The 21510-nt window shown below is 39.5% G+C and overlaps 1 protein-coding gene across 1 annotated transcript in view; it reads right to left on the reverse strand.

The window, feature by feature from the left end:
* Positions 1–21510, reverse strand: part of COL21A1 (collagen type XXI alpha 1 chain) — a 177099-nt gene that overhangs the window by 70501 nt on the left and 85088 nt on the right. The window contains exons 10-12 of the mRNA XM_082414385.1: positions 21295–21357; positions 8172–8225; positions 8027–8080 (exon numbers count right to left, since the gene is read on the reverse strand). Coding sequence (XP_082270511.1) covers positions 8027–8080; positions 8172–8225; positions 21295–21357 — 171 coding nt within the window. The remainder of the gene's footprint in view (positions 1–8026; positions 8081–8171; positions 8226–21294; positions 21358–21510) is intronic.

Raw genomic sequence — 21510 nt, forward strand, 5'->3', positions numbered from 1 at the left:
ATCAGAAATTTATTGAAATTCAGTGCTGATAAAGGGTGTGAAGAAAGATATTTCAAACACTTGTTGGGGGAGTACACATTTTCTGGAAGGTAAATAGGCAATTTGTCTCAAAATTTAATTATGAACTTAACCCTTTGATTGTCTAATCAGTTCCACTTCCAGGAAATTTTCCTATGGATACACTCAGAAAAAGTTACTGAGAAATATATACAAAGATGTTCATACAGTCTTGTTGATAATACACACACACACACGCACATACACACACACACGCACGTGTGCACACACACACACGCACACACAAAGTACAGTAAGGAACCACAGTCTCCCTAAGTTAGAGGTTTCTTAAATTGGGTAGGAACAGCCCCTATAAGTCTGTATCTATGATTAACCTTCGGTTTACAGTTTCTTTCATGAAGCCTTTTTGAATTTTCAACTTTCCTCTCAACTCCTAGAGTTTTATTCAACTCTCATCTCTGGCACTTAACATTTACTCTCTTAAAATAGTTACTTTGTATGTGTTGTGTGCTTTATTAGACACCAATCTCTTTGAAAATAATCCGTTCTTGATGCATTCTTATTTCATCTTAGTAGACATGATTATTATTTATCAATATTCAGATTCTCTCTACTTCTAAGCATATGGGGGGGGGGGGAAATCACACTTTCCTGACTCTTGAAGTTGGTGTGGTTTACAAAATTTGCTCTAGCTAATTAAAGATGAATGGAAGTGGTTTATGAGCCACTCTTTGATTCTCTAGGGACCTGCTACTGTAATTAGTTATAATCTAGAGGGTGAAACTTTTGTTAGCCTGAGTCTGCTAATAAGTGTGCAGTTTGATGAGCAATAAACCTTTTTTGTTTTAAGGCATTGGCATTTGGCATTTGTGTGTTATTGCAACATAACCTACTCTATCCTAGCTGATGTCTTGCTTGTGATTAATGATAATTTACTGAATATGCAAATACTTTCATTTTCTAAAATATAGTAAACACTCTTGAGTCCTCCAAGAAAATTCCAATAAAAAAATTATTTTGAGGAGTCACACTCTTGATTCCCACTGAGTTTACAGGAGATTAGAATCAAAGAGAATCCAAGATTTGCAATAAATTGGTTCCATTTTCCCCAGGTTGCCTCAAAGCTTCCTGACTGATAACAAGCCTTTGATAAGCATGCCAATCTCACAGGTTGATCTAGTCTCAGTCTCCAAAGTTACGTCAAGATTATTTATTTGAGTAGCAAGAGAATATGTAAACTAATATTTTAAAAATCTCATTCTTTCAAAATTTCTCAGTGTGTCTGTTTTCAATGCACATAATCCTTTATTCAGTAGCATAGCATATAATTCATACATATATATGGGACTACATGCCCCAAAGACTTTCACTGTAAAGATTTTGCAGTTTAAAAGTTTGATGATCTACAATCTACAGGGAACTATCCCTCCTCCCTTGAGAGAGTATTTTTTCTTTCTTAAAGCCTTTATTTTTGAGACATGGAGGAAACATCTCACAGGTACACATGCAAAAGTAAGACCATGAATCCACTGTCATGGCACAATCAGTGCAAACTATCACTCATCTAGCCAACCTCCTCCTCCCTCCCCTCCTCCCCCGCCTTCTTCCCCCCCTCCTCCCCCTCCTCAGCTACTCACAGGCATTGGGCCTTCTCATGCTGCAGGCATAGAGCAAAAGAGGAAGAAATCACATTGTTAAAAACAATTCTGGCCAAAGCAGAAAAATATGGTGAAAAGAAAAGAAAAGAAAGCCAGACTGAGATCCAGACATTTTATTTCAACCCCTGATCCTTGAGTAACTTCAGGCAGATGATTGAAGTTCCTCATTTCTCAGTTTCAAAACTGTACAATAGGGTTCATTTACTTTACAATTAATGTAAAACAGGCAGAGCATGACTTACTCTACTAACCTCATAGGACTTTTTGCGAGGACAGCATGTGATAGGCAATGCATGTGGATAATATCCACACAAGACATGTCTAAAAATAAAACAGAAAAATGTACACACAACAGGAAACACCTTCAGCACCCAACATGTCAAAAGCCTTACACATCTTCCTGTTCCTTCTCTTCTCAGTTAAAAACCACTAAGTGTCACACAGGACCAGGACAAATAATGATTTCCTGAGAAGTGTTTAAATCTACTAAAATGTTCCCTCTCTAAAGTGCGATGGGCCTTCCCCTTGGGTTTGGGCATCACCATTGGACTACTCAGGTCTAGGAAAAAAGTAGATTCCTAAGCTCCTAATATACGATCCCTGCCACAGTTTATCAATGACCATAAAACAGAGCACACCCAAAATGAAGATGAGAAATAAGAGTTTAGAACCAAGATGAAGCATCCTGTAAAAATTCAAAAAAAGTTGTAAGTTTCCCAATGATGCCAGTGGAGAAAAAGGAAACAGGACAGAAAGCAGCAGAGCAGCCAAGAAATGAGGCAGGACATAGAATGAATGGTTCATCACCATAAACTGAGATGCTTAATCCATTATAGGGCCCTAAAAGAAAAGAGGCTGAAAGATCAGGAAACAATCAAAACTTTGCAAAAACGTCCACAGAAGTAGTGAAAACCTGAGCACACACAGGTCAGCACCACATGGACAGACGGAGGGATGCTCAACCAAGCCTGACTTTAGAGAACATTTTGAGAGGCCCTGCTGCTTTGGAAGAAAAGCCTCTGAGGAAAGGAGGTAGGAAAGAAGGAAAATGTGGTACCACTCCTTCCATAAGAAGGAGGGAAAGTTTTCTGAAAAATCCCTGCTTGTAACAATTTCACAATTTCTCCAGATTCTGATGAAACAAAATATTTTATTAGAAAAAAAGAGTGTATAAATATGTATTTAATAATATTTTATTATTTATTATGTGAATTATACCATTAATTATACCAATATATCAATTATTGCTATGCTTATCACAAATATGTATATATATTTGACACATACATTTAAACTCATATAATAATATTACAATAAAAAACTCTATTAAGGGAGGAGAGGAAGATGTGGTACATATACAATGGAATACTACTTAGCCATAAAAAAGAATGAAATAATGCCATTTGCAGCAACACTAGAGATGATCATACTAAGTGAAGTAAGAAAGAGAAAGACAGATATCATATGATATCACTTATATGTGGAATCTAAAATATGACACAAATGAACTTATCTATGAAACAGAAACAGACTCACAGACATAGAGCGCAGACTTGTGGTTGCCAAGGGGGGTGGGGCAGGAAGGGGTTGGGAGTTTGGGATTAGCAGATGCAAACTATTAAGCAGAGAATGGATAAACAACAAGGTCCTACTGTAGAGCATAGGGAACTATATTGAATATCTTGTGATAAATCATAATGGAAAAGAATATGAGAAAGACTATGTGTGTATATATATGTGTGTGTGTGTGTGTGTGTGTGTGTGTGTATAACTGAGTCACTTTGCTGTGCAGCAAAAATTAACACATTGTAAATCAACTATATTTCAATAAAATAAAAATTTTAACATCTTTATTAGAGTATAATTGCTTTACCATGGTGTGTTAGTTTCTGCTGTATAACAAAGTGAATCAGCTATATGTATACATATATCCCCGTATCTCCTCCTTCTTGTGTCTCCCTCCCATTCTCCCTATCCCACCCCTCTAGGTGGTCACAAAGCACGGAGTTGATCTCCCTGTGCTATGCAGCTACTTCCCACTAGCTATCTATTTTACATTGGTAGTGTATATATGTCCATGCCACTCTCTCACTTCATCCCAGCTTACCCTTCCCCCTCCCCGTGTCCTCAAGTCCATTCTCTACATCTGCGTCTTTAGGACAGGAATAAAATAAATTTTTTAAAAAAGAAAGAAAAAAACTAGTGACACAGAAGAGAGGGGCTAATGAATAACACAAAGTAATGGAGAAGGATGAGACCCAGAGCACAGAGGAGGGCTGGACGTTATACATGGACAGTTCATCCATATTAACAGAAGAGAGGGTGGAATATAGGTACACACACAGCAAAGAGGGTAAGTGGGGTGGGAAGAGGTTTAGGGAATTCCTGTCTGATTGCTTCATAAGGGGCACTTCAACACTGCGAGAAACAATAAGGGATAAACTAAAGATATTTTCGGAAACATTTACAAATCGCCATCATCATCATCGTCATCGTCACTAACAGTGTTTAATTTTGGCTAGGTACATGCATGATTTTATTTAGTCTTTACAGCAAGGCTATGAAGAAATACTTATAGTCCCACTTTCTAGATTTGGGAAACCAGGTTTAAAGAGATTAAGAAGTATGGCTAGGAAGGTGAAGCAGTCTGAAATCAGGGCACAGCCTGGAACCTGTCACTGCATTAAGCCTCTCCATCCTGCAAAACACACACACATAACCCCGTGTTTGGGTCATGGTGCTATCAGAAAGCTACACGGGTAGATTACTCTCCCTATTCGAGAAATAAGAGAAAGATGGCCACTTCCCTAAGTTAGTTCTGTCTCTCCCTCTTATGTCATTACTGGCTTTGTTTTAATTTTTTAAACTTTTTTTTTGTCTTCAGGAACTCTGCAAGAAATAAAGGCACTAGCATGTTAAATTTTTTACATATTATTCTCTAATAACTCTTTTCAGCTTGGTCCTTTATTACTGTTCTCTCAACATATATATTGGAGTTCCTTGATTATGACCAACTATGTAATAGATATCACTATAACATCACTTCAGCTTTTGCCTTTCAAAGTGCAGATAATGGGGTTTATTCATGTAAGAAAGGCTTGCTCATTACATGATACTCTGTTCTGGATGCTGAGAGCAACGGGACAGTGAGATCTTGAAAGGACAATTCAAATGTTTAACACTGTAATGAAGAAACTAAACAAAATGTATCTTAGATAGAATTAATATATTTTATTTCTTAAACCCAGAGAAACCAAGTGATGAGTTGGTACAAATCTGGCTAGATTAAAAAAATTATTAATACTTCCTGTGTCTCCAGAATTGCATTGCCATAGAACATTTCATACTCAATTACAAAACCTATATAACCAATTAGAAATACTCAATTAGAAAACCCATAAAACCCAACCAACCCACCTTAATGTAAGTTTTAACAAAATATATTTCTCCACACGATTTAAATATATTAGGTTTCCTTAAAGCTGAGGAAGTTCTTTGAAGTACTTAAAGTATTTCTTAGAGTGCAAGGAATATCTTTAAAGCATGTTATAAAATGAGTTACCAGTTGAAGACAATTTGGTGGATAAAGGGTCCTTTCAATTTTGTAAATTCAGGGGAAAAAACCCCATGCAAAATCTATACACATTCTATTTCCTGATATGTGAGGAACAAATGTTACAGTCAGCAAGAAAGTGCATATAATTTTAATTATCTTAAGTGGAAACTCCTATGGGAGTTTCAGTGGAAATCCACAAAATGGAAATTATTCTGGGAAAATATCTTAACAGAGAACATTACCGTGTGGAACAATCCCCTAAAGGCCATGGGTGATGCCTGGAAAAAATGCCCTGAGCGATCACAAGTCAAGGCCATCTCCAGGGTATGTTTTCAACCTTCCCATTTCTGAAAGTTAACAAATTGTATTCTAGAGGAACACCCAAGGAAACGCCTTTAACTAACTCACTAAATTATTGTAGCTCTAAATAAAGAAATCCCTGCATCCAGAAGGAATATAAGGAGGGAATTTAGAGGCAGCACGTGGTGATTTTAGGCCCACAATGACCATGTCAATCAGAGCTGACACCCAAACAATGAACTTCAGAGAACAACACTGAATGAAATCACTACTGGACTGAAAACAAAGAACTTTACATAAACATACGTCTTATTCATCTTATCTTCTTTAATAGAATGTGTGGCTTTGTAAAAGTCACCCACTTCTATTTTAAACACAGTGCAATGACCCAAAACGATAGAGCAGTTACCTTAAGATGTGACTAATAGAAGTATTGTTCTTTTTAAAAAATTTTTGTTTTATTGAAGTATAGTTGATTTACAATGTTGTGTTAGTTTCTGGTGTATGTCAAAGTGATTTTATATATATATATACATAATTCTTTTTCATATTCTTTTCAGGTTGGTTTATCACAGGATATTGGATATAGTTCCCTGTGCTATTCAGTAGGACCTTGTTGTTTATCCATCCTATATGTAATAGTTTGCATCTGCTAATCCCAAACTCCCAATCCATCCCTCTCTCCCTTGGCAACCACAAGTCTGTTCTCTATGTCTATGAGTCTGCTTCTATTTCATAGATTATTGTTCTTTACTTTTAAATAAAGTATTTTACTCCAATTCTTTTAAGATAAACGAATAAAAAGCCTCCTTTTTATTTTGGGTCTCTAAAACCCAAGTCAACACAAAAACAAATAAATGTATTCATCCATCCATTCCTAAATACACTTATTCATACAAGCATACTTTTATATATTCCCCACATCCCCAAATCAGGCTACTTGTGAGAATGTTAAAGCAACAGCAACAATCTTGTAGACTAGAATGTGAGTGAGGTGCCTGACATGTGGTCTCCTAGGAACAGGTATCCACACCTTCCTAGTGGAATCCCCCATTCTCCTAGAGGAGGTTGGAGGTCTCTCATGATACCCCCAGAGCATAAAAATATAAGACTTCTCCATTCCTGTGGGCCAGGCCTGCTCTCCAGCACCTCTTAAGATGCACCTCCATCATTTTAAATAGGCAGAGATTGCCAGTGGCTAAAAAGATTCATAGAGGCCCAGGGCCACTGAGGAGACAAGAGGATTTTGTACCACTTCTTCCAGAGTTCTATCAATTATTGCTGTTGTTCTGCCTTCCCTGGCTCTCCCCACATTACAGAGCTGCCCTGACCTATTCCATCTTCTCTGTTTCTTTTCCAGACACTAACCCTTCTGTTTGCTCTAACATTTCTTGCCCATGACACATGCCAGCCCACCCCATGTGACATATCAACCACAACCTCGCTCCTTGATAAGTAAAACAGAACAAAACAACAGGCATTTATTTAAGGAAAACCCTGTGCCAGGGACCACACTAAGTATTTTTCATATATTATCGCATTTAATCCTTACAACAAAGCTATAAAGAAATCCCCAGAGTCAATGTAGAAAATAAGATTCAAAGACATCAAGTCATGTGCCAAGATCAAACAGTTTGAAAGCAGCAGACCCATCATGAGATCTGCCAGGGGTCCATCCAGAGATGGTACTTGAGCAGCTACAATTTTCTATAACCAGCATAAGCAACCATAAAAACATAAAATAGATGGAGTCAAGATCAATGTTTCTCAGGTGTGAATGCTGTGCACACTATTTTTAAAAGGTAATCATTTTGCAAGGATTGGAGCTAGAAAATTAGTACAGGTTTTTATCAAGAGCAAACAGAAGGTCTTCAAAGAACGTAGAAATAAGACTGTGCTTTAGGAATTAAGCTAACAAATCATCATGGGGATTTGAGCAAATTCCAATGGGCATCTTGGACGTGGACCAGCTACCTGGATGCAGGACTAGATCCCTGGGGAGGTACTAAAATATTGAACATATTTCAAGAACATGGCAAATCTCAGAGCTGTAAAAAAGGAAATCAGACAAATGTTGTCTGTACCCACTGAATCCCTACAAGAGAAAGAAGTCCAGTAAGGCTAAGATAGATTTCTGCTGTGGAGATGGACACATGGCTGTCTGCGGCTAACACGGGAACACACTCCATTCACATAATGCTCTTCCCTCTAAGAAGGTAGCTCCCTATAGAGCTTAATCACAGAGAAGGAACATGGTACCAGGACAATGCCAATACCTGTACCATCTGACAGTGGTCATCTAGTGATAACCACTTTGATCTAGTGATAAAAACCTCCTGTGAGCTTGATCAGCCAACGACCACTGACACACTTCTGAGCTGACATCTTGGAATTCACCAAGACGAACACTATTGAATGGGAGTCATCACAGATTGCATCCTTTGTCTTTGAGTGACTAAAACAACTGAACACACCTTTGCTTGTATGTATTTACCTTTTCTCCATCTCTCCCCAATTCTCCTTTATAACCTGGCAGTCCTCGTGCTCCCTAAATTAACCACAAAATAAAATTCTGTTAGTTAGGTGTTTTGGTTCACTAGAAATGGTATTTCTAAAATATGTATATACAGATCACATACTTGTACTCCTGGGGATCCTGGAACACCTGGTGATCCTGCCATTCCCTGATATCCCTGAAGAAGAGGAAACAAGAAGTAATTAATATTTCATCGTATTTACACAGAGCAGCCCTCCATCTCAGAATTCATTCCTTCTCACATTTCTCACACCTTACGACTTCACTTCGTGACTGTTTAAGAAACCAAAATAACAAAGTGGCAAAATGCTTAATAAGGAATTCACATCCTTCAGTCTTTAGGAAAAAAGGTCTGAAATATCTCTAGCTCAATAAAATTATCCAGAAATGCTTTGATTAAAAGGCAGGCTCTGGGAGGGAAATAGAGAGCCAATGTTCACAGTTCCTGGAGAAATGTTCTGCACATTAGAAACATATTCAATGTATTCAAAAGAAAAACATCTAGGATTGGAGGATTAAACAAATGTAATACATTTTTAAACTACCTTATGGCCATCCGAGTTAACCTCTGGAATAAACTACACCTGAATGAATATTATTCTTCAAGGTAAGTCTATAACAGCCTTTGGTTTGCCCATTTTAGAAAGTTTACCCCCCGAACATGGCTGTGACATGTCCCCACACCTTCCAAGGCTGAACCATCTGCTGAGGTCACTTTCATCTCCACTTCTTCCTACACATCCCTCCAGAATCTGGAGCTTTGGTAAAACAGCACAACTTTTTCAGACAGAGGCAAAGTATTCAATCTTCACTCAGCACACGGCAACTAAACTCCAAAACAAACTTGCAGTCCCTCAACATTTATCTAGGTTTACCAGGGTCAATGTCGGGTTGACTTGGACCACTTGGCACCGGCAAACATTTACCTCTCTTATTCACATCCCATCTTCCTCGGATCTTACTGTTTGGGTACAGTATTCTGTTGTCAAGAGTTATTTACACAAATCTCATTAATGTTTCCAATAACATCTTCATTCTTGAATCTAAAACCTTCATTTCCATGTGGCTATTCATGGGTGTCTGCATGGATCTTTGTATTCACCCACTCACTTGTCAGTACATTTTTAGCTGTAATTTCAGCTAAACATCAGAAACATCAGAATGCCCTGCTTTTCCAGTCCCATTTTCAAATATTCCTCTTACTATTCTTTGCTAGCTGTACTAACAATAATAACAATACTAATGGTTGTCCCAGAAAGATCAGTCTTAGATTATTGTTTTTCTCCTTTTATATGCACTTGCATTTCTCATTTTGTAAAATGCTCTCAGCTACTCCCAGAATGAAGACTATATAATTTCCCAGACTATATAATTTCCATAACCAACCATCAGCCTTTCCCCATTCAGTTGTTCACAGAATTATGTTTTCTCCTATATTCCTCAAACTCAAATATTTCTCGAGTCCATTGGTCCCATCCTTAAACATTTTACTTCATTGTGAACGAGTCTCATAACCAACCTCTTCATACTCCATACAAAACAACCTGCAATTTTCAAACTCATCATCTGCTCTTTGGGCTGGCACTGTCTCTGTGTCACTGGATTATGTTCCCTTGAGATTAGGGACCAGGTATCATTTATTTCTATATCTCTATAGAGGTATAGAGAGCATTGAACAGAGCATCTGCTACATATTTTGTTAATCAAACGTTGGAAGAATTCACTTCCAAGTCATCCATGCTGCACGCAAGTGTGAAAAAACTCTCCCCAAGGAACCACGTTTGCTTGAGCTGCTTCCGGTTGCAAATTGAAACTGTTAGTAATACCGCGTGGCTCACGTTCTCAGGATCAGTGAGGAGAAAGAAGAAAATCAAGCTACACAGTTTGTTCAGCCTGGTATCTCTGCCAGTCTAGTTATCACTGAATCTCCTTCACTCTGGAATCAGATGGGCCTAGAATTGTATTTCAGCTGTCACTGCTAGCAGATGCCTACACAGAACCAGGTTACCTATAAATGCCACCTCCTAGGATGTTCTTTAGATCCTTCAAAACCCATGTGCACTCTCTGGATAGTCTGACATGACTTGCAACATGCTACTGTAACTGGAATAAATAATAGTAACAATGATTTATATAGTATTTATCATGTTCCAGACTACATATTTCATATATGTTAATTCACTTAATCCTCATATCCACCCTTTAATGTAGGTTCTACATTATCCCAATTTTCAGATGAGGAAACTGAGAACTTGCCAAAAGTTGCATAACAAGTAAGTTGACAGAGCAGGTGGAAATACACTCTTATCAGAAAATGCATCATGGCACATCCAATCTTAGGATTCTAGAACAATTCATTGGATTCAAGGGAGTCCGTTTGCCAGACTAGTTTTAAATTGGTTAGAATTCTGAAGACCCAGAGGAAAGGAATGTTCATAAAATTACTCAAAAGAAAGTTACTATGTATCAAAATGGTTGGTCATCAGAAAAGTTCACATTTAATGAATTATTTGCTTTCAGTTTTTTCAAAAGTTAAGCCAAATGTCATATCTGCTTTATTAATTTTTTTTCAGAAAGTTAACCTTTTGTAGAGGATCAAAAGCTGTCATGCCATCTCTCCCCTTCGAAGAAGAAATAAGTGAACGTGTTGCATTTGTTAGAGAGGACACATCATATTTTAATGGATTAAAGCAATGTGGAGATGCCCCAAACAATGTTCCCAGCTCACCTCTGACTTATAATGTGACCTCAGGCAGACTCATCACATCCCCAAATCCTGAGAGGCAACACAGTGAAGTGGAAAGGCAATGAATTTTGAAATTGGAAAAGACCTGGGGCTGAATTTTTCCTCCTCTCTTGACTTTCTGTGGGACTTGGGCTAAGTCATTTTGCCTAGCTAAGCCTCAGTTTCTCACCATAAACTAGGATAATAATACCCACTTTGCTTCTGAAAAGAAACAAATGGACTCACAGGTGAAAAAGTCTGGCAGGCGTAAGGAACTCAGTAAAGGTGAGCTTCTTTCTTGTCTTCAGACTCAGTGACTATTGTGCAAAGCCATGAGAACACTTCTGCAGAATGTTATTTTGTAGTCTTAATGGCCACAGTTAGAGCATGAAGAATGACATGGCTGGGCATCACATCATGACAACCTTTCTTCAGCATGAATACAGATCTAATGCTGAACGTGTGAACAAGGTCTCTGTGTATTTTTTAATGGCCCTGTTTACTTTGTCTTTAGAAGAACTGCAATACAGGAATAATCAATGCTTCCCACACTATAAGAACCAGCTTGTTGTTGTTTTCTTAACGTACAATGAGATGCATTCTTGAAAACTTAGTTGTATCAAGATATTCAATGATTATGTTAGAAGCTAGAGGAAGCGTGATTAGCAACAAAATAAAGAAAAACCAAAACCACATTCAAGCTGGGAGATCCCAGGGCAAATCACCAGAAGAAATTGGATGAAATTCAGAACAACAAATTTTGGACTAAAAATCAGGAAAATAAAGGTTAATGGGGAGGAATATTACAACACAGAACACTTTCCGAGAGGAGCAAAAAATAAAACATTGGTTGACTCATAGCAGGGTACATTAAAACAAGAAAAATGCCCTGAAACAGGAAAAATGATAAGCTTTTTATATAGCTTACTGAGTTTTTCTTTTTCTGAATATACAAGTGTCTGTCTTTTCTTGTAGAACTGTAGCTTTCACATGATCAGTGACCAACTAATACTGTTCAACATTAACTTTGCCATTTTGCAATTATTAGCAGGCCCAAATACCCACCCTACCCCCAACTGCAAGATTTCTGAGAGTATGTAAGTCTTTTCCATGTTCACACAAAGTCTCTTTGTAAATGAGTCATTTTTAGGAAAAAAATATTCTCGCTGCCAAATTGTAGGGTTGAAGAATACAGAATCAATTTACTTTCTTCCATGATTCAGAGTTCCGATGCTCCAGGAAAGATGTATAGCTTTGAAAAGGAAATTAAGAAAATAAAATCATCAAATGTGCAAGGGTCACAATCTCTTCTGAGCCCAGTTCTAACCATACCATAAAATATTCTGCCAATCTAAGTGTACAGATTTGTTTCAGTAGTGAGGATAGAGTCGTTGGTTTCCTTTAAATATTCTAAACTTAAAAATGAGAATGAAATCTAGAGAAATCTCTTTGGACGTCACTCTCCTTTTTAAAATATAAGAAGGTGATTTAAATTTTATACTATTACATAATTTTCTTCAATGTTTCCCAGAGTTCCAACAGAGGCTCTTATGTACCCAGCCAGGGTAATTAGGTAACCAAAATTAAGTGTATGCTTTTAATGTGCACTGTGGATTCCTGTAGGCATTGGCAGAGTTTATAACTCTACACAACTAAATTCTACGAATATTCATAAATCTGTCTTTCCAGGTATATCTACTATAGAAACTAGTTTGTTTGTCACCTAACCCAACTATGAGTCAAGGAGTTTATAGGCTTTAACTGACTGCTCAAATTACTTGAGTAATAGATCACATGAATATCTGTAAAATATCACCTGCGCTGAGATCTAAGGAAGAACTGTGATGCCATAAGGGTCAAAGGGTAGCAGTCAGGGGAAGCTTCCAGAAGACACAGGCTCAAAGGAACAGTCAAGGAAGCACAGTGCAGCAGAGGGAGCCCTTCAACGTGTCCTGCGGTGTGACGGGATGAGACACATCCATGGAGAAGAAAGAAGAGAGAGAGCATGAGGAAGCAGCCTGCAAAACAGGACCAAAATGGGAGGATGGAGGCTATGCACACAGCATTGTGGGTCTGATGAAGGACTTTGATCTCTATCCAAGCCACTCAATCAGGGGGTCACACAATCAGACTTGAGCTTTGCACATGAAAGGAAAACACTGCCTGCCTTTGACAAGTAATCTCTGCAGATACGGTTCTGTTCTCAGATTCACAGATGCAATTAAACTTAGCTAAACTGCCTCATTCCCTGAGTGAGGTTACACTTAAAGTTATACTAAGCTTGTTTCAAAAGGAGTATGCACAGCTTTTTAAGGTAACTGATATCTTCTTAGTAATTCTTATTTCCCACCCTAAATCTCTATAGTTATGCTTTGTGTTCAAAGGACGATGACCAATAGCTAAACCTCATTCCCTCTCTTGCTGTCCTATCTTTTTCATAGTACTTCCCACCATCTGATATTATTTACGTATTTATTATTTTATAATTATGAATTTATTACCTGTCTCTCCCCAGTGGAATGTGATATTCAAAACAGCAGGATATTTTTTCTGTTTTCTTCACTGCTATATTCCCTTAGCCTAGAAGAACACCCAACAAATATCTAGTATGTGAGCGGATGAATGAAATAATAAATAAATAAGCAAATATGTAGAGTCCAACCAGTCACCAGTACCTAGGGCTCTAAAAATAATAGTAGAAACAGCCCTGCATTCATATAGATTACAATCAAAAGAAGACACAATGTCGGCATGAATTGACCTTTAAAATCACAAGTGCTAGATGTGCCACCAAACAATTCCTTGAATTATTTAATTAAATATACAGCTAGCATTCATATACATGTAATGATTATGCACATATTATTATTATTGTATATACTACCTATATAAAATATAATGTAATCTATTTAAGAGACGCATGACATAAACATGGAAAGATCCATATATGAGATTTACATAAGGGGTGTATTGAAGGAAAATGAAGAAGCTAATCCACTAAGCTTTGTCTAGGAAAACTTTATAGAAGAGATGAGTTTTAAATAACGTTTTATTAGAAAAAAGGAAGATAAACTGCTCAAGCAGTGGATACTTCATTTGACGCAAATGGTCCACATTTTAATCTATCAGTGAGACGTTCAGAAGGTGTGTGTGGCGGGGGGGGGGGGGGTGTTGTTTAATGGCAGCGGGAGACAGGGAGACCATAAGCAGTTTTGGTAAGGAACCAAGACTGAAGGGAAGTGAGTTCAGGTGGAAACTGTTCTCTCTAGAAGGATGTTTCATATACTTCATAATGAGGCCACTTCCTGTTATTCTTTATTCCAAGCTACATCATAACCATTTCTTTGGCCTGTATCCTAATGTATCCCATTTTCCAGGTCCTTCATCTTCATGGCACTTGACCCCCAAACCCCCACAGCTCTTAAAAGATTGAGTCCACAGTTGCTACCATATTCAATTCAGAGTCTGAAAAGAGGAAAGCATAAGAAGCTTGTCTGCTGGGTCCTATTGTTCTATTACTAATTATCCACCCCCCGTCAAACTTACTCTGCAAGCCTAGTTCTCCTCCCTTTCCTCCTTCTCTCTACCACCATTCTGGAGGATTTTAGAATTTGAGAAGAGCATCTTTGCTGGGATAACACCTGAAGCTCAGTAACTGCGCCCCCCCTCCCCACCCGGCTGTCTTCTGAGTTTACTCTCTTCTTCTGAATGAATTCCAGATCCTACGTACTCCTAAAGTGTAGTATCCCAAACCAAATCCAACACTGCAAAAGCAGGACTGTAGTCTTCCATAATACATACATCACATATTACTAAGAAGACCAAAAATTGCATTAGCCTTTGAGGCCACACATTACATATGTTAATTCCTCTTTCGACAAGGTTAAATTTAAATACTGTCTCACAGACAAATATTCTGGTTGAATTTCAGTTTGTTAGAATGGCCATTCTCCAAGTTGACCAGAGCTTTTTGGATCGTCATGTCACCCCAAATGCCAAAATAAATTCCCAAAATGAAATCAAGAATCAAAAATTCTTGAAAATCATATTAAATCAATGAACATAGAGTATCGAATGCTCAAAAAAAGAACACTGGAAGAAACAGCAAGAGAAAATATTTAATTGTGGGGAAATTTTACTTTTCTAAAAATTAAAACCAAATTTGTAAACCAAATAAAGAGAAGAACTATTGACAACATCTATAGCAAAAGATTCATTATCTTAATGTATAAGAAGTGCATTAATTGAGATGCAAAATACAAGAAAGGACAGTTCACAAAGAGAACTCCCTCTGAATGCCAGACTTCTATACTCAATCACCCACTTACAATTTCTACTTGAACATCTAACATAAAATTCTGATCTATCCAAAGGCAAACTCCTGACTCCCCTTCCCCGATTTTCTCTACCACATCTCACTGGAGTCACCCTTGACTGCTCTCTTGCAAACTCACATCTGATACATCAGTAAATCCTGGGGGCTCTAACTTCAAAATATCCCCAGAGTGTAGGCAATTCCCTTCCCCTCGCTCCTACCATCCTGACGCCAGTCACCTTCATCTCATTCCTGGATTATTTCAAGAGCCTCCTGTCCTCATCTCCCTGTTTTTGCCCTCATCGCCCTAACATCTATTTTCAACTCAGAAGTCAGAGTCATTTCTTTTACAAATAAGTTTTGTCACATCACAGCTTTATTCAAGACCCTCCCATGGCTCCTGAGTTCACTCAAATTGAAACCAAAGTCAAGTGGTCACAAGGGCCTGAAGGCTCTAGGAGGCCCCTCCTTCCTCCCACCTACCTTACACCTTCATCTCGAGTACCTGCCCCACCCCTCTATGTGTGGTTTGAGAAGGCCCTGTAACTTTGAAATTCCCCACCTGTGCTGACTACCACTTCTACAAAGTTTAATCCCACAGAGAAAGCGGGCCCCTTCTGGCATCTCTGGACCATCCAGGGGCACGCTGATGGGTGTGGGGATGGAGGGGGGCACTGCATCACTGAGGTTGTCCTGTTGACCAGTGCACTCTTGTCTATTGGAAGTAGACATGAGTCAGTCTTCAGTCTTCAGCATGGTCAGTCTTCCTGAGTCAGTTCTTAAGGCCAATAAGGAAAATTATCTCCAAAATGCTGAAGCTTGGTCTAGCCCACCTTTCTCTCTTAACAAATATGACTTTAATGAAATCTTAGAAAATCAGCATTGGAGAGAACCTTCTTATTTTCCAGATGAAAAAACTGAGGCCCATAAAAGCAAACCAACTTTCAAAAGCAAAGAAGAGGGCAAAACAGCCCCAGATCTCTCCAACAACTAGCTGGGGCTTTGGGTTCAGGGAAGTACTTTCCTTCATGAAGAGTAATTAATGACGACAGAAAACAGATGGAAATGAGCACCATAAAAATACAAACTTCTACAAAATCATAAAATAGTCCTATTATGTTTCCATAAATGGCCTTCTTTAAAAAAAAAAATCAATGTCATAGCAGTGCAGTGCCTTTAATAGCTGTACTACTCTGAAGTACCTAACAGGATATATAAATATTTCCTCTGCCTCTTTTTTGATAATGATAAAATAGTAAAATAGTAATATGCTCAGACACTGTGCTGAGAGAAGTTATTTAACTGATAGAGAAATTAGAAAGCAGTGGAAGGATTTGAAAATAGTTCTTTAATTTTGGTTGAAGGCATTTTCCTTATGAAAATTAGTATTTCTCCAGAGTGGAATAATTTCCTATTTAAAGCTTCAGTTGACTTGGCCTGGTTATGTGAAAAAGATTCAAATTACTGATTGAGGGGGGTTGCACAGAGCCAAATCCAAACAAAGCAGAATTCCCTTAGAATTGTTCCATCCAAGTTTCCTTGGCCAGATGGCTTCAATCACCAGCCAGAGGCCCCACCCACACTGCCCCACTCCCGCTGCGCTGGCCCTGGACACACACTAATGACCCTCAGCTGTTCTGGCTCCCAGGCTCACTTTCTCTTCCTGCCTGGTCACCTAACCTCTTATCTCCTGCAGAGGGAAAAAGACAGGGGAAAGGGGAGATATTTAAGAAAAAGTCATCCCTTTAGGTAAACAGGATTGGGGTAGTGTATCAGTTGCCCACTGCTGATGTAACAAATTACCTCAAACAGAGTGGCTTAACACAGCACATACTTATGTTTCTGGAGGTCAGAAGTTCATAATGGGTCTTAGGGAGCTAAATTCTTGGTGTCCCTGGGAGGTTGAATTCCTTCCAGAGGCTCCAGGGGAGAATCTGTCCCTTCCCTTTCCCAGCTTCTAGAAGCTGCCTGCATTCCTTGGCTCGCAGCTGCTTCCCTCTCATCTCTGCTTCCATCACCCACCACATCTCCTTCTCTGACTGATACTACTGCCTCCCTCTGATCTCTGCTTCCATCAACCACCACACCTCCTTCTCTGACTGATACTCCTGCCTTCCTCTTATAAGAACCCTTGTGATGACACTGGGCCACTCAGATTAACCAAGAAAATGTCTTCATCTCAAAGTACCTTTTGCCATGTAAGGTACCATACATATTCACAGGGCTTGGAGTTAGGATGTGGACATTATTCTGTCTACTACAGTAGGTTTCTTCTTTCTCTAACATCAGATATTACCTAATAGCATCTAACATCTAATGTCAGATACTACAGAGCTATACCTATACATACACACACACACAAACACAAATATACATGTACTGAATGAGATGAGACAATGAGCCTACTATAGCTTAAATGAGAGTCACAGAGTATAATATCCATGATTATTGTATCAAGCTAATTATAACTAATTTCCAGTACTTCATTCGTGGCAAAAAGGGCAAACTAGAGCTGATAGCCTGTGGAAGGCACTCACCTCTCAATATTGCCTAGGACTTTGCACCACTAGAAAGACAAAAGCCTAAATAATTTGGCAGTGCTGTCAGGGGAGATCCATGTCATCACCAGAGGCCAGCAGGTGACAAGTCGAAATGTGAAATGTCTCTGCTTTGGAGTTGAGACACCACTGCAGCTGCCAGCAACAGAGAGAGCATGTCCCATGGAAGGGGTCTCCAGGCAGAGGGCTCATCTTCATAAAACCCATCCCCCTCAGTATGATCAGGGCAGAACTCCCCCAGGCCCTCGGGCAGTATCTTCAGCGGGATGAAGGGGTTGCAGTGAGGGAATTCACCAAGGTCACATGACACCTGCAGTTATCGCAAGAAAGGGATGGGTTATAAGACAAACGACAAGGCAAGTGTTGGCACATAATGGGAGTTGAGGATAAAGGCAAAAGGGGGAGATGCTAGGTTTGGAATCTATTCATTTCATTCAACTCAAATAGAATCAATCTGATGATAAACTTCTTATCCTTGCACCTAACAATTTCTGTACTTTTTGGCTTGGCCCTCTAACCCCCATTTGAAGCTTTAACTGCCTAGACTCTTATCCAGGTCACAGTTTTCCTCTTGTGACTGGAACCAATGCCCTCTTACCTACCCAAGGATTTTCTTCCTGTAAATATCCCTTATCTCCCAAATCACCGAATTTTCCCCTTCTGCCTCATTTTCATCATCATAAAAACATTTTCTAACATCTCCTATTGTTTCAAAAACCCCTTTATCCCACACTCTCCCCATGCTACTGCTCCAGTTCTCTGTTCCCCGTTACACCCCTCAGAAGTATCTATGTTCACTGTTACCATTTTATCTCCCACTGTCTCTCTTGAACCCATTGTTTAATCCTGCTTTTCCCTGAAACCCCATTTATCAAGGTCCCTAATGACCTCTATCAAGGAAATCCAATGGTCTAGGCACAGAGCTCATTTTTATCAACCTCATGGCAGCAGTGACACAATGAATGGCTCCCTTCTTCAAATGCATTCTGCACTTGGCTTCTGGGATTCCACACCCTCCCTGTGGTCCTCCTACTTCACTGACTATTCTTTCCCAAATTCCTCAGCTGGATCCTCCTCCTATTTTTCTCTGTAACAGAGCTCTAAGCTCAACTCCCTGCCCCCTTCTCTTCTCCTGTTATCTGTACTTACTCCCTGAATGATCTCATCGGCTTTGGCAGGCTTACATACATCCACATGCTACAGAGTCCTAACTGTGTGTTTTCATTCTCCAACACATTCCTGACTCAAGATTCCTGTTTCTAATATCCTAGAAGACACCTTCAGCAGGTCCACAAATGCATTCTCGATGTCTCCCCAAAAAACTTACATCTCTGCCAGTGTCGCCCAGCTCAGGAAATGGCACCACAATTCACTCGGCTGCCCAAGCTAAGATCCTCTGAGGCTTCCTTGGCACTTTCTCTCATGCCTCACATCTAACTTGACAGTGATTCTTCTCAGCTTCACATTAAAAAATACTCCAGACTCTGACCACTTCTCCCCTCTTCCAGCACATCACCCTAATCCAGGCCACCCTTACTTCTCACTCAGAATGTTGAAATAACCTCCTCCATGGTCTCCTGCTCCCACTTTTGCCCTATGTGAATGAAAAATGCCACCTGCCCTATCAGTAAACAAAGGATGTTGCAGCCATCAAGCCGTCACATTACAACCACCCAGACTGTAATCCCTGAAGGAACTCAGGATAGAAACAGGATGCCCACCATCAAGCCCTCAGCCACTGCAGCCACCCCCAATGATGTACCCTGAGGAGACTCAGGGTGGGAAAACACAGGACACTGACCCCAGATAGCTGAGGGGCATATCAAAGGAATGATTTCAATGAGCCTGGACTCTTGCATTTTCCCATACATAGAAAAGCACTAAATCCCTTAACTTGAGATGTCTGGTTTTCTTTAATTAACGGTAATCTTTTGATGTTTGGACTCCCTGATCTTTGTTGCAAAAACCCCTATATATCCTGGCCCCTCCCTCACCTCTTCAGAGCAGTCCCTTAGAGCTCTCTGAGAGGCTGCCTTCCAGGCTTGAAGTCCTCAGAAAGTCCGCCAAATAAAACATAATTCTCAACTTTTAGGTTGTGCATTTTTTCAGTTGACACATATAATCTGCTGTCCACAGAATATTCATATTTATCTTTCTAAATAGTAAGTCAGACCACGTCACTTCCTTTCTGCAGGCCCCCTCATGGATCCATCACACTTGGAGTGAATCCCACTGAGTCGGCTCAACAGCACCATCCCCATCTCCTGGCAGCTCCTCAGCTCCAAGCTGGCCACCACTTTGTCACCTCTTCAGACTCCTTTCTTTGACATCTCTCTCAGAGAGGCTCACCTGTATATTTAACCCCTTTCCCATGCAACACGGGTGTGAAAGGTGCCAACACACTGCCACTTCGAAAGTTGGCTGTATTTTTTGTATTAAATTTGTCAGCAAACCTCTCTCAGGGACTGAACAAACTCCCTTCTATCCTGATGGTTGGGGTGTTGGTGGTTTAACATGAGGCCTGTGGTTCTTTCGTGCCTTGAAAATTACTGACACACAGTATATAAACCTTCCCGTGCTTCATGGAAAGAGTTAACGTGCTGTGATAAAGTCTCCCAGGAGATACCTTTTTTTGGCGACAATTATTTAACATTCAAAAGCTATTACCTCATGTATATTTACTGTGATAAACAAGCTAACTTACCTGTAAAAATTTGCCTAAGTTGCTTTAAAGTGGTTTTGCTTTGTTTCCTTAATTCATAAATATCCCTAAAATTCTCTTGAACCTTAGAAGATATTTGTTTAAGTCAGATTATAAGTATACTCCAGTGCATATATTCTTAGGAAAATAACATCACCTTTGGAAAGATTTTTAACTTGAAAACTTTAAGACACAAAGGGAAAAAAATAAAAGGATTTCTGAGCCCGTATATTCATTGATATTGAGAACTCACTGGGCAATTTTTTAATGTAGCAAAGATGCATGCAGTTGTGAAGATACCTAAAAGGAGACTAGAACACTACTTCCATTGACCAAGCTAGCCTTAACGTGGCCCTCAGCTTGACTAAACTTTAGCGGCCTTCCTCCCAAGTCTACACCCCTGATCTCCCTTTTCCTACAGCATTTATTTTAGAAAACTGAAAATCAATCGTAAATTCTTTATCTGCCCCTTTGAGATGTAAATCTTTTAAAAAGCTTCTTGCCAGTTTTACAAGCCAGGTCTTTCTCCAGGACCTGAGAGCCATCCCGTTGAAATGGAACCATTAAGGAAACAGCACCACAACACCCATTAAGGAAACAGAGGAGATGACCCTAACTTGGACAGGTGCCAAGTAGCAAACACAGATGGCCTAACCTTGAGGAAGACATTTGTCATGCTCAGGAATAACTCCATTTGCTCATCCCATTGATCAATCTCCCCTCAAAGTCCTCCAGTACTTTTCTCCCAGCTCACCCAGCCCTCAGGAGCCCTCCCTCCCCCTGTTTCAGCTGCGTGGAGTTGAGCCTCTCTCCCCTATTACAATAGTCTTGAGTAAAGTCTTCCCTGCCTGTTGAATTTCGCCCAGTGCAATGTTACATTGACCCTATAATCCCAGTACTGGAGATGACTAAGCTTTCAGTACTCACAGGCTTACCATCTTGACCAGGTTGTCCAGGGTATCCAGGGTTCCCAGGCTGTCCAGGGTCACCCTAGAGAGGAAAAAAAGTTCTCAGTCCAAAACAACCAACCACACTGATTCAGCCAGAGCCCATCAAGGTTCAAAGCCAATTCCATTATTTGCAGCTTTTTGTATATTGAAAAACAAACAAACAAAAAATAAACAAACAAAGATGGAAATCCCA

The sequence above is a fragment of the Balaenoptera physalus genome, assembly GCF_965194825.1.
Source record: "Balaenoptera physalus genome assembly, chromosome: 11".
NCBI classification, from domain to species: Eukaryota; Metazoa; Chordata; class Mammalia; order Artiodactyla; family Balaenopteridae; genus Balaenoptera; species Balaenoptera physalus.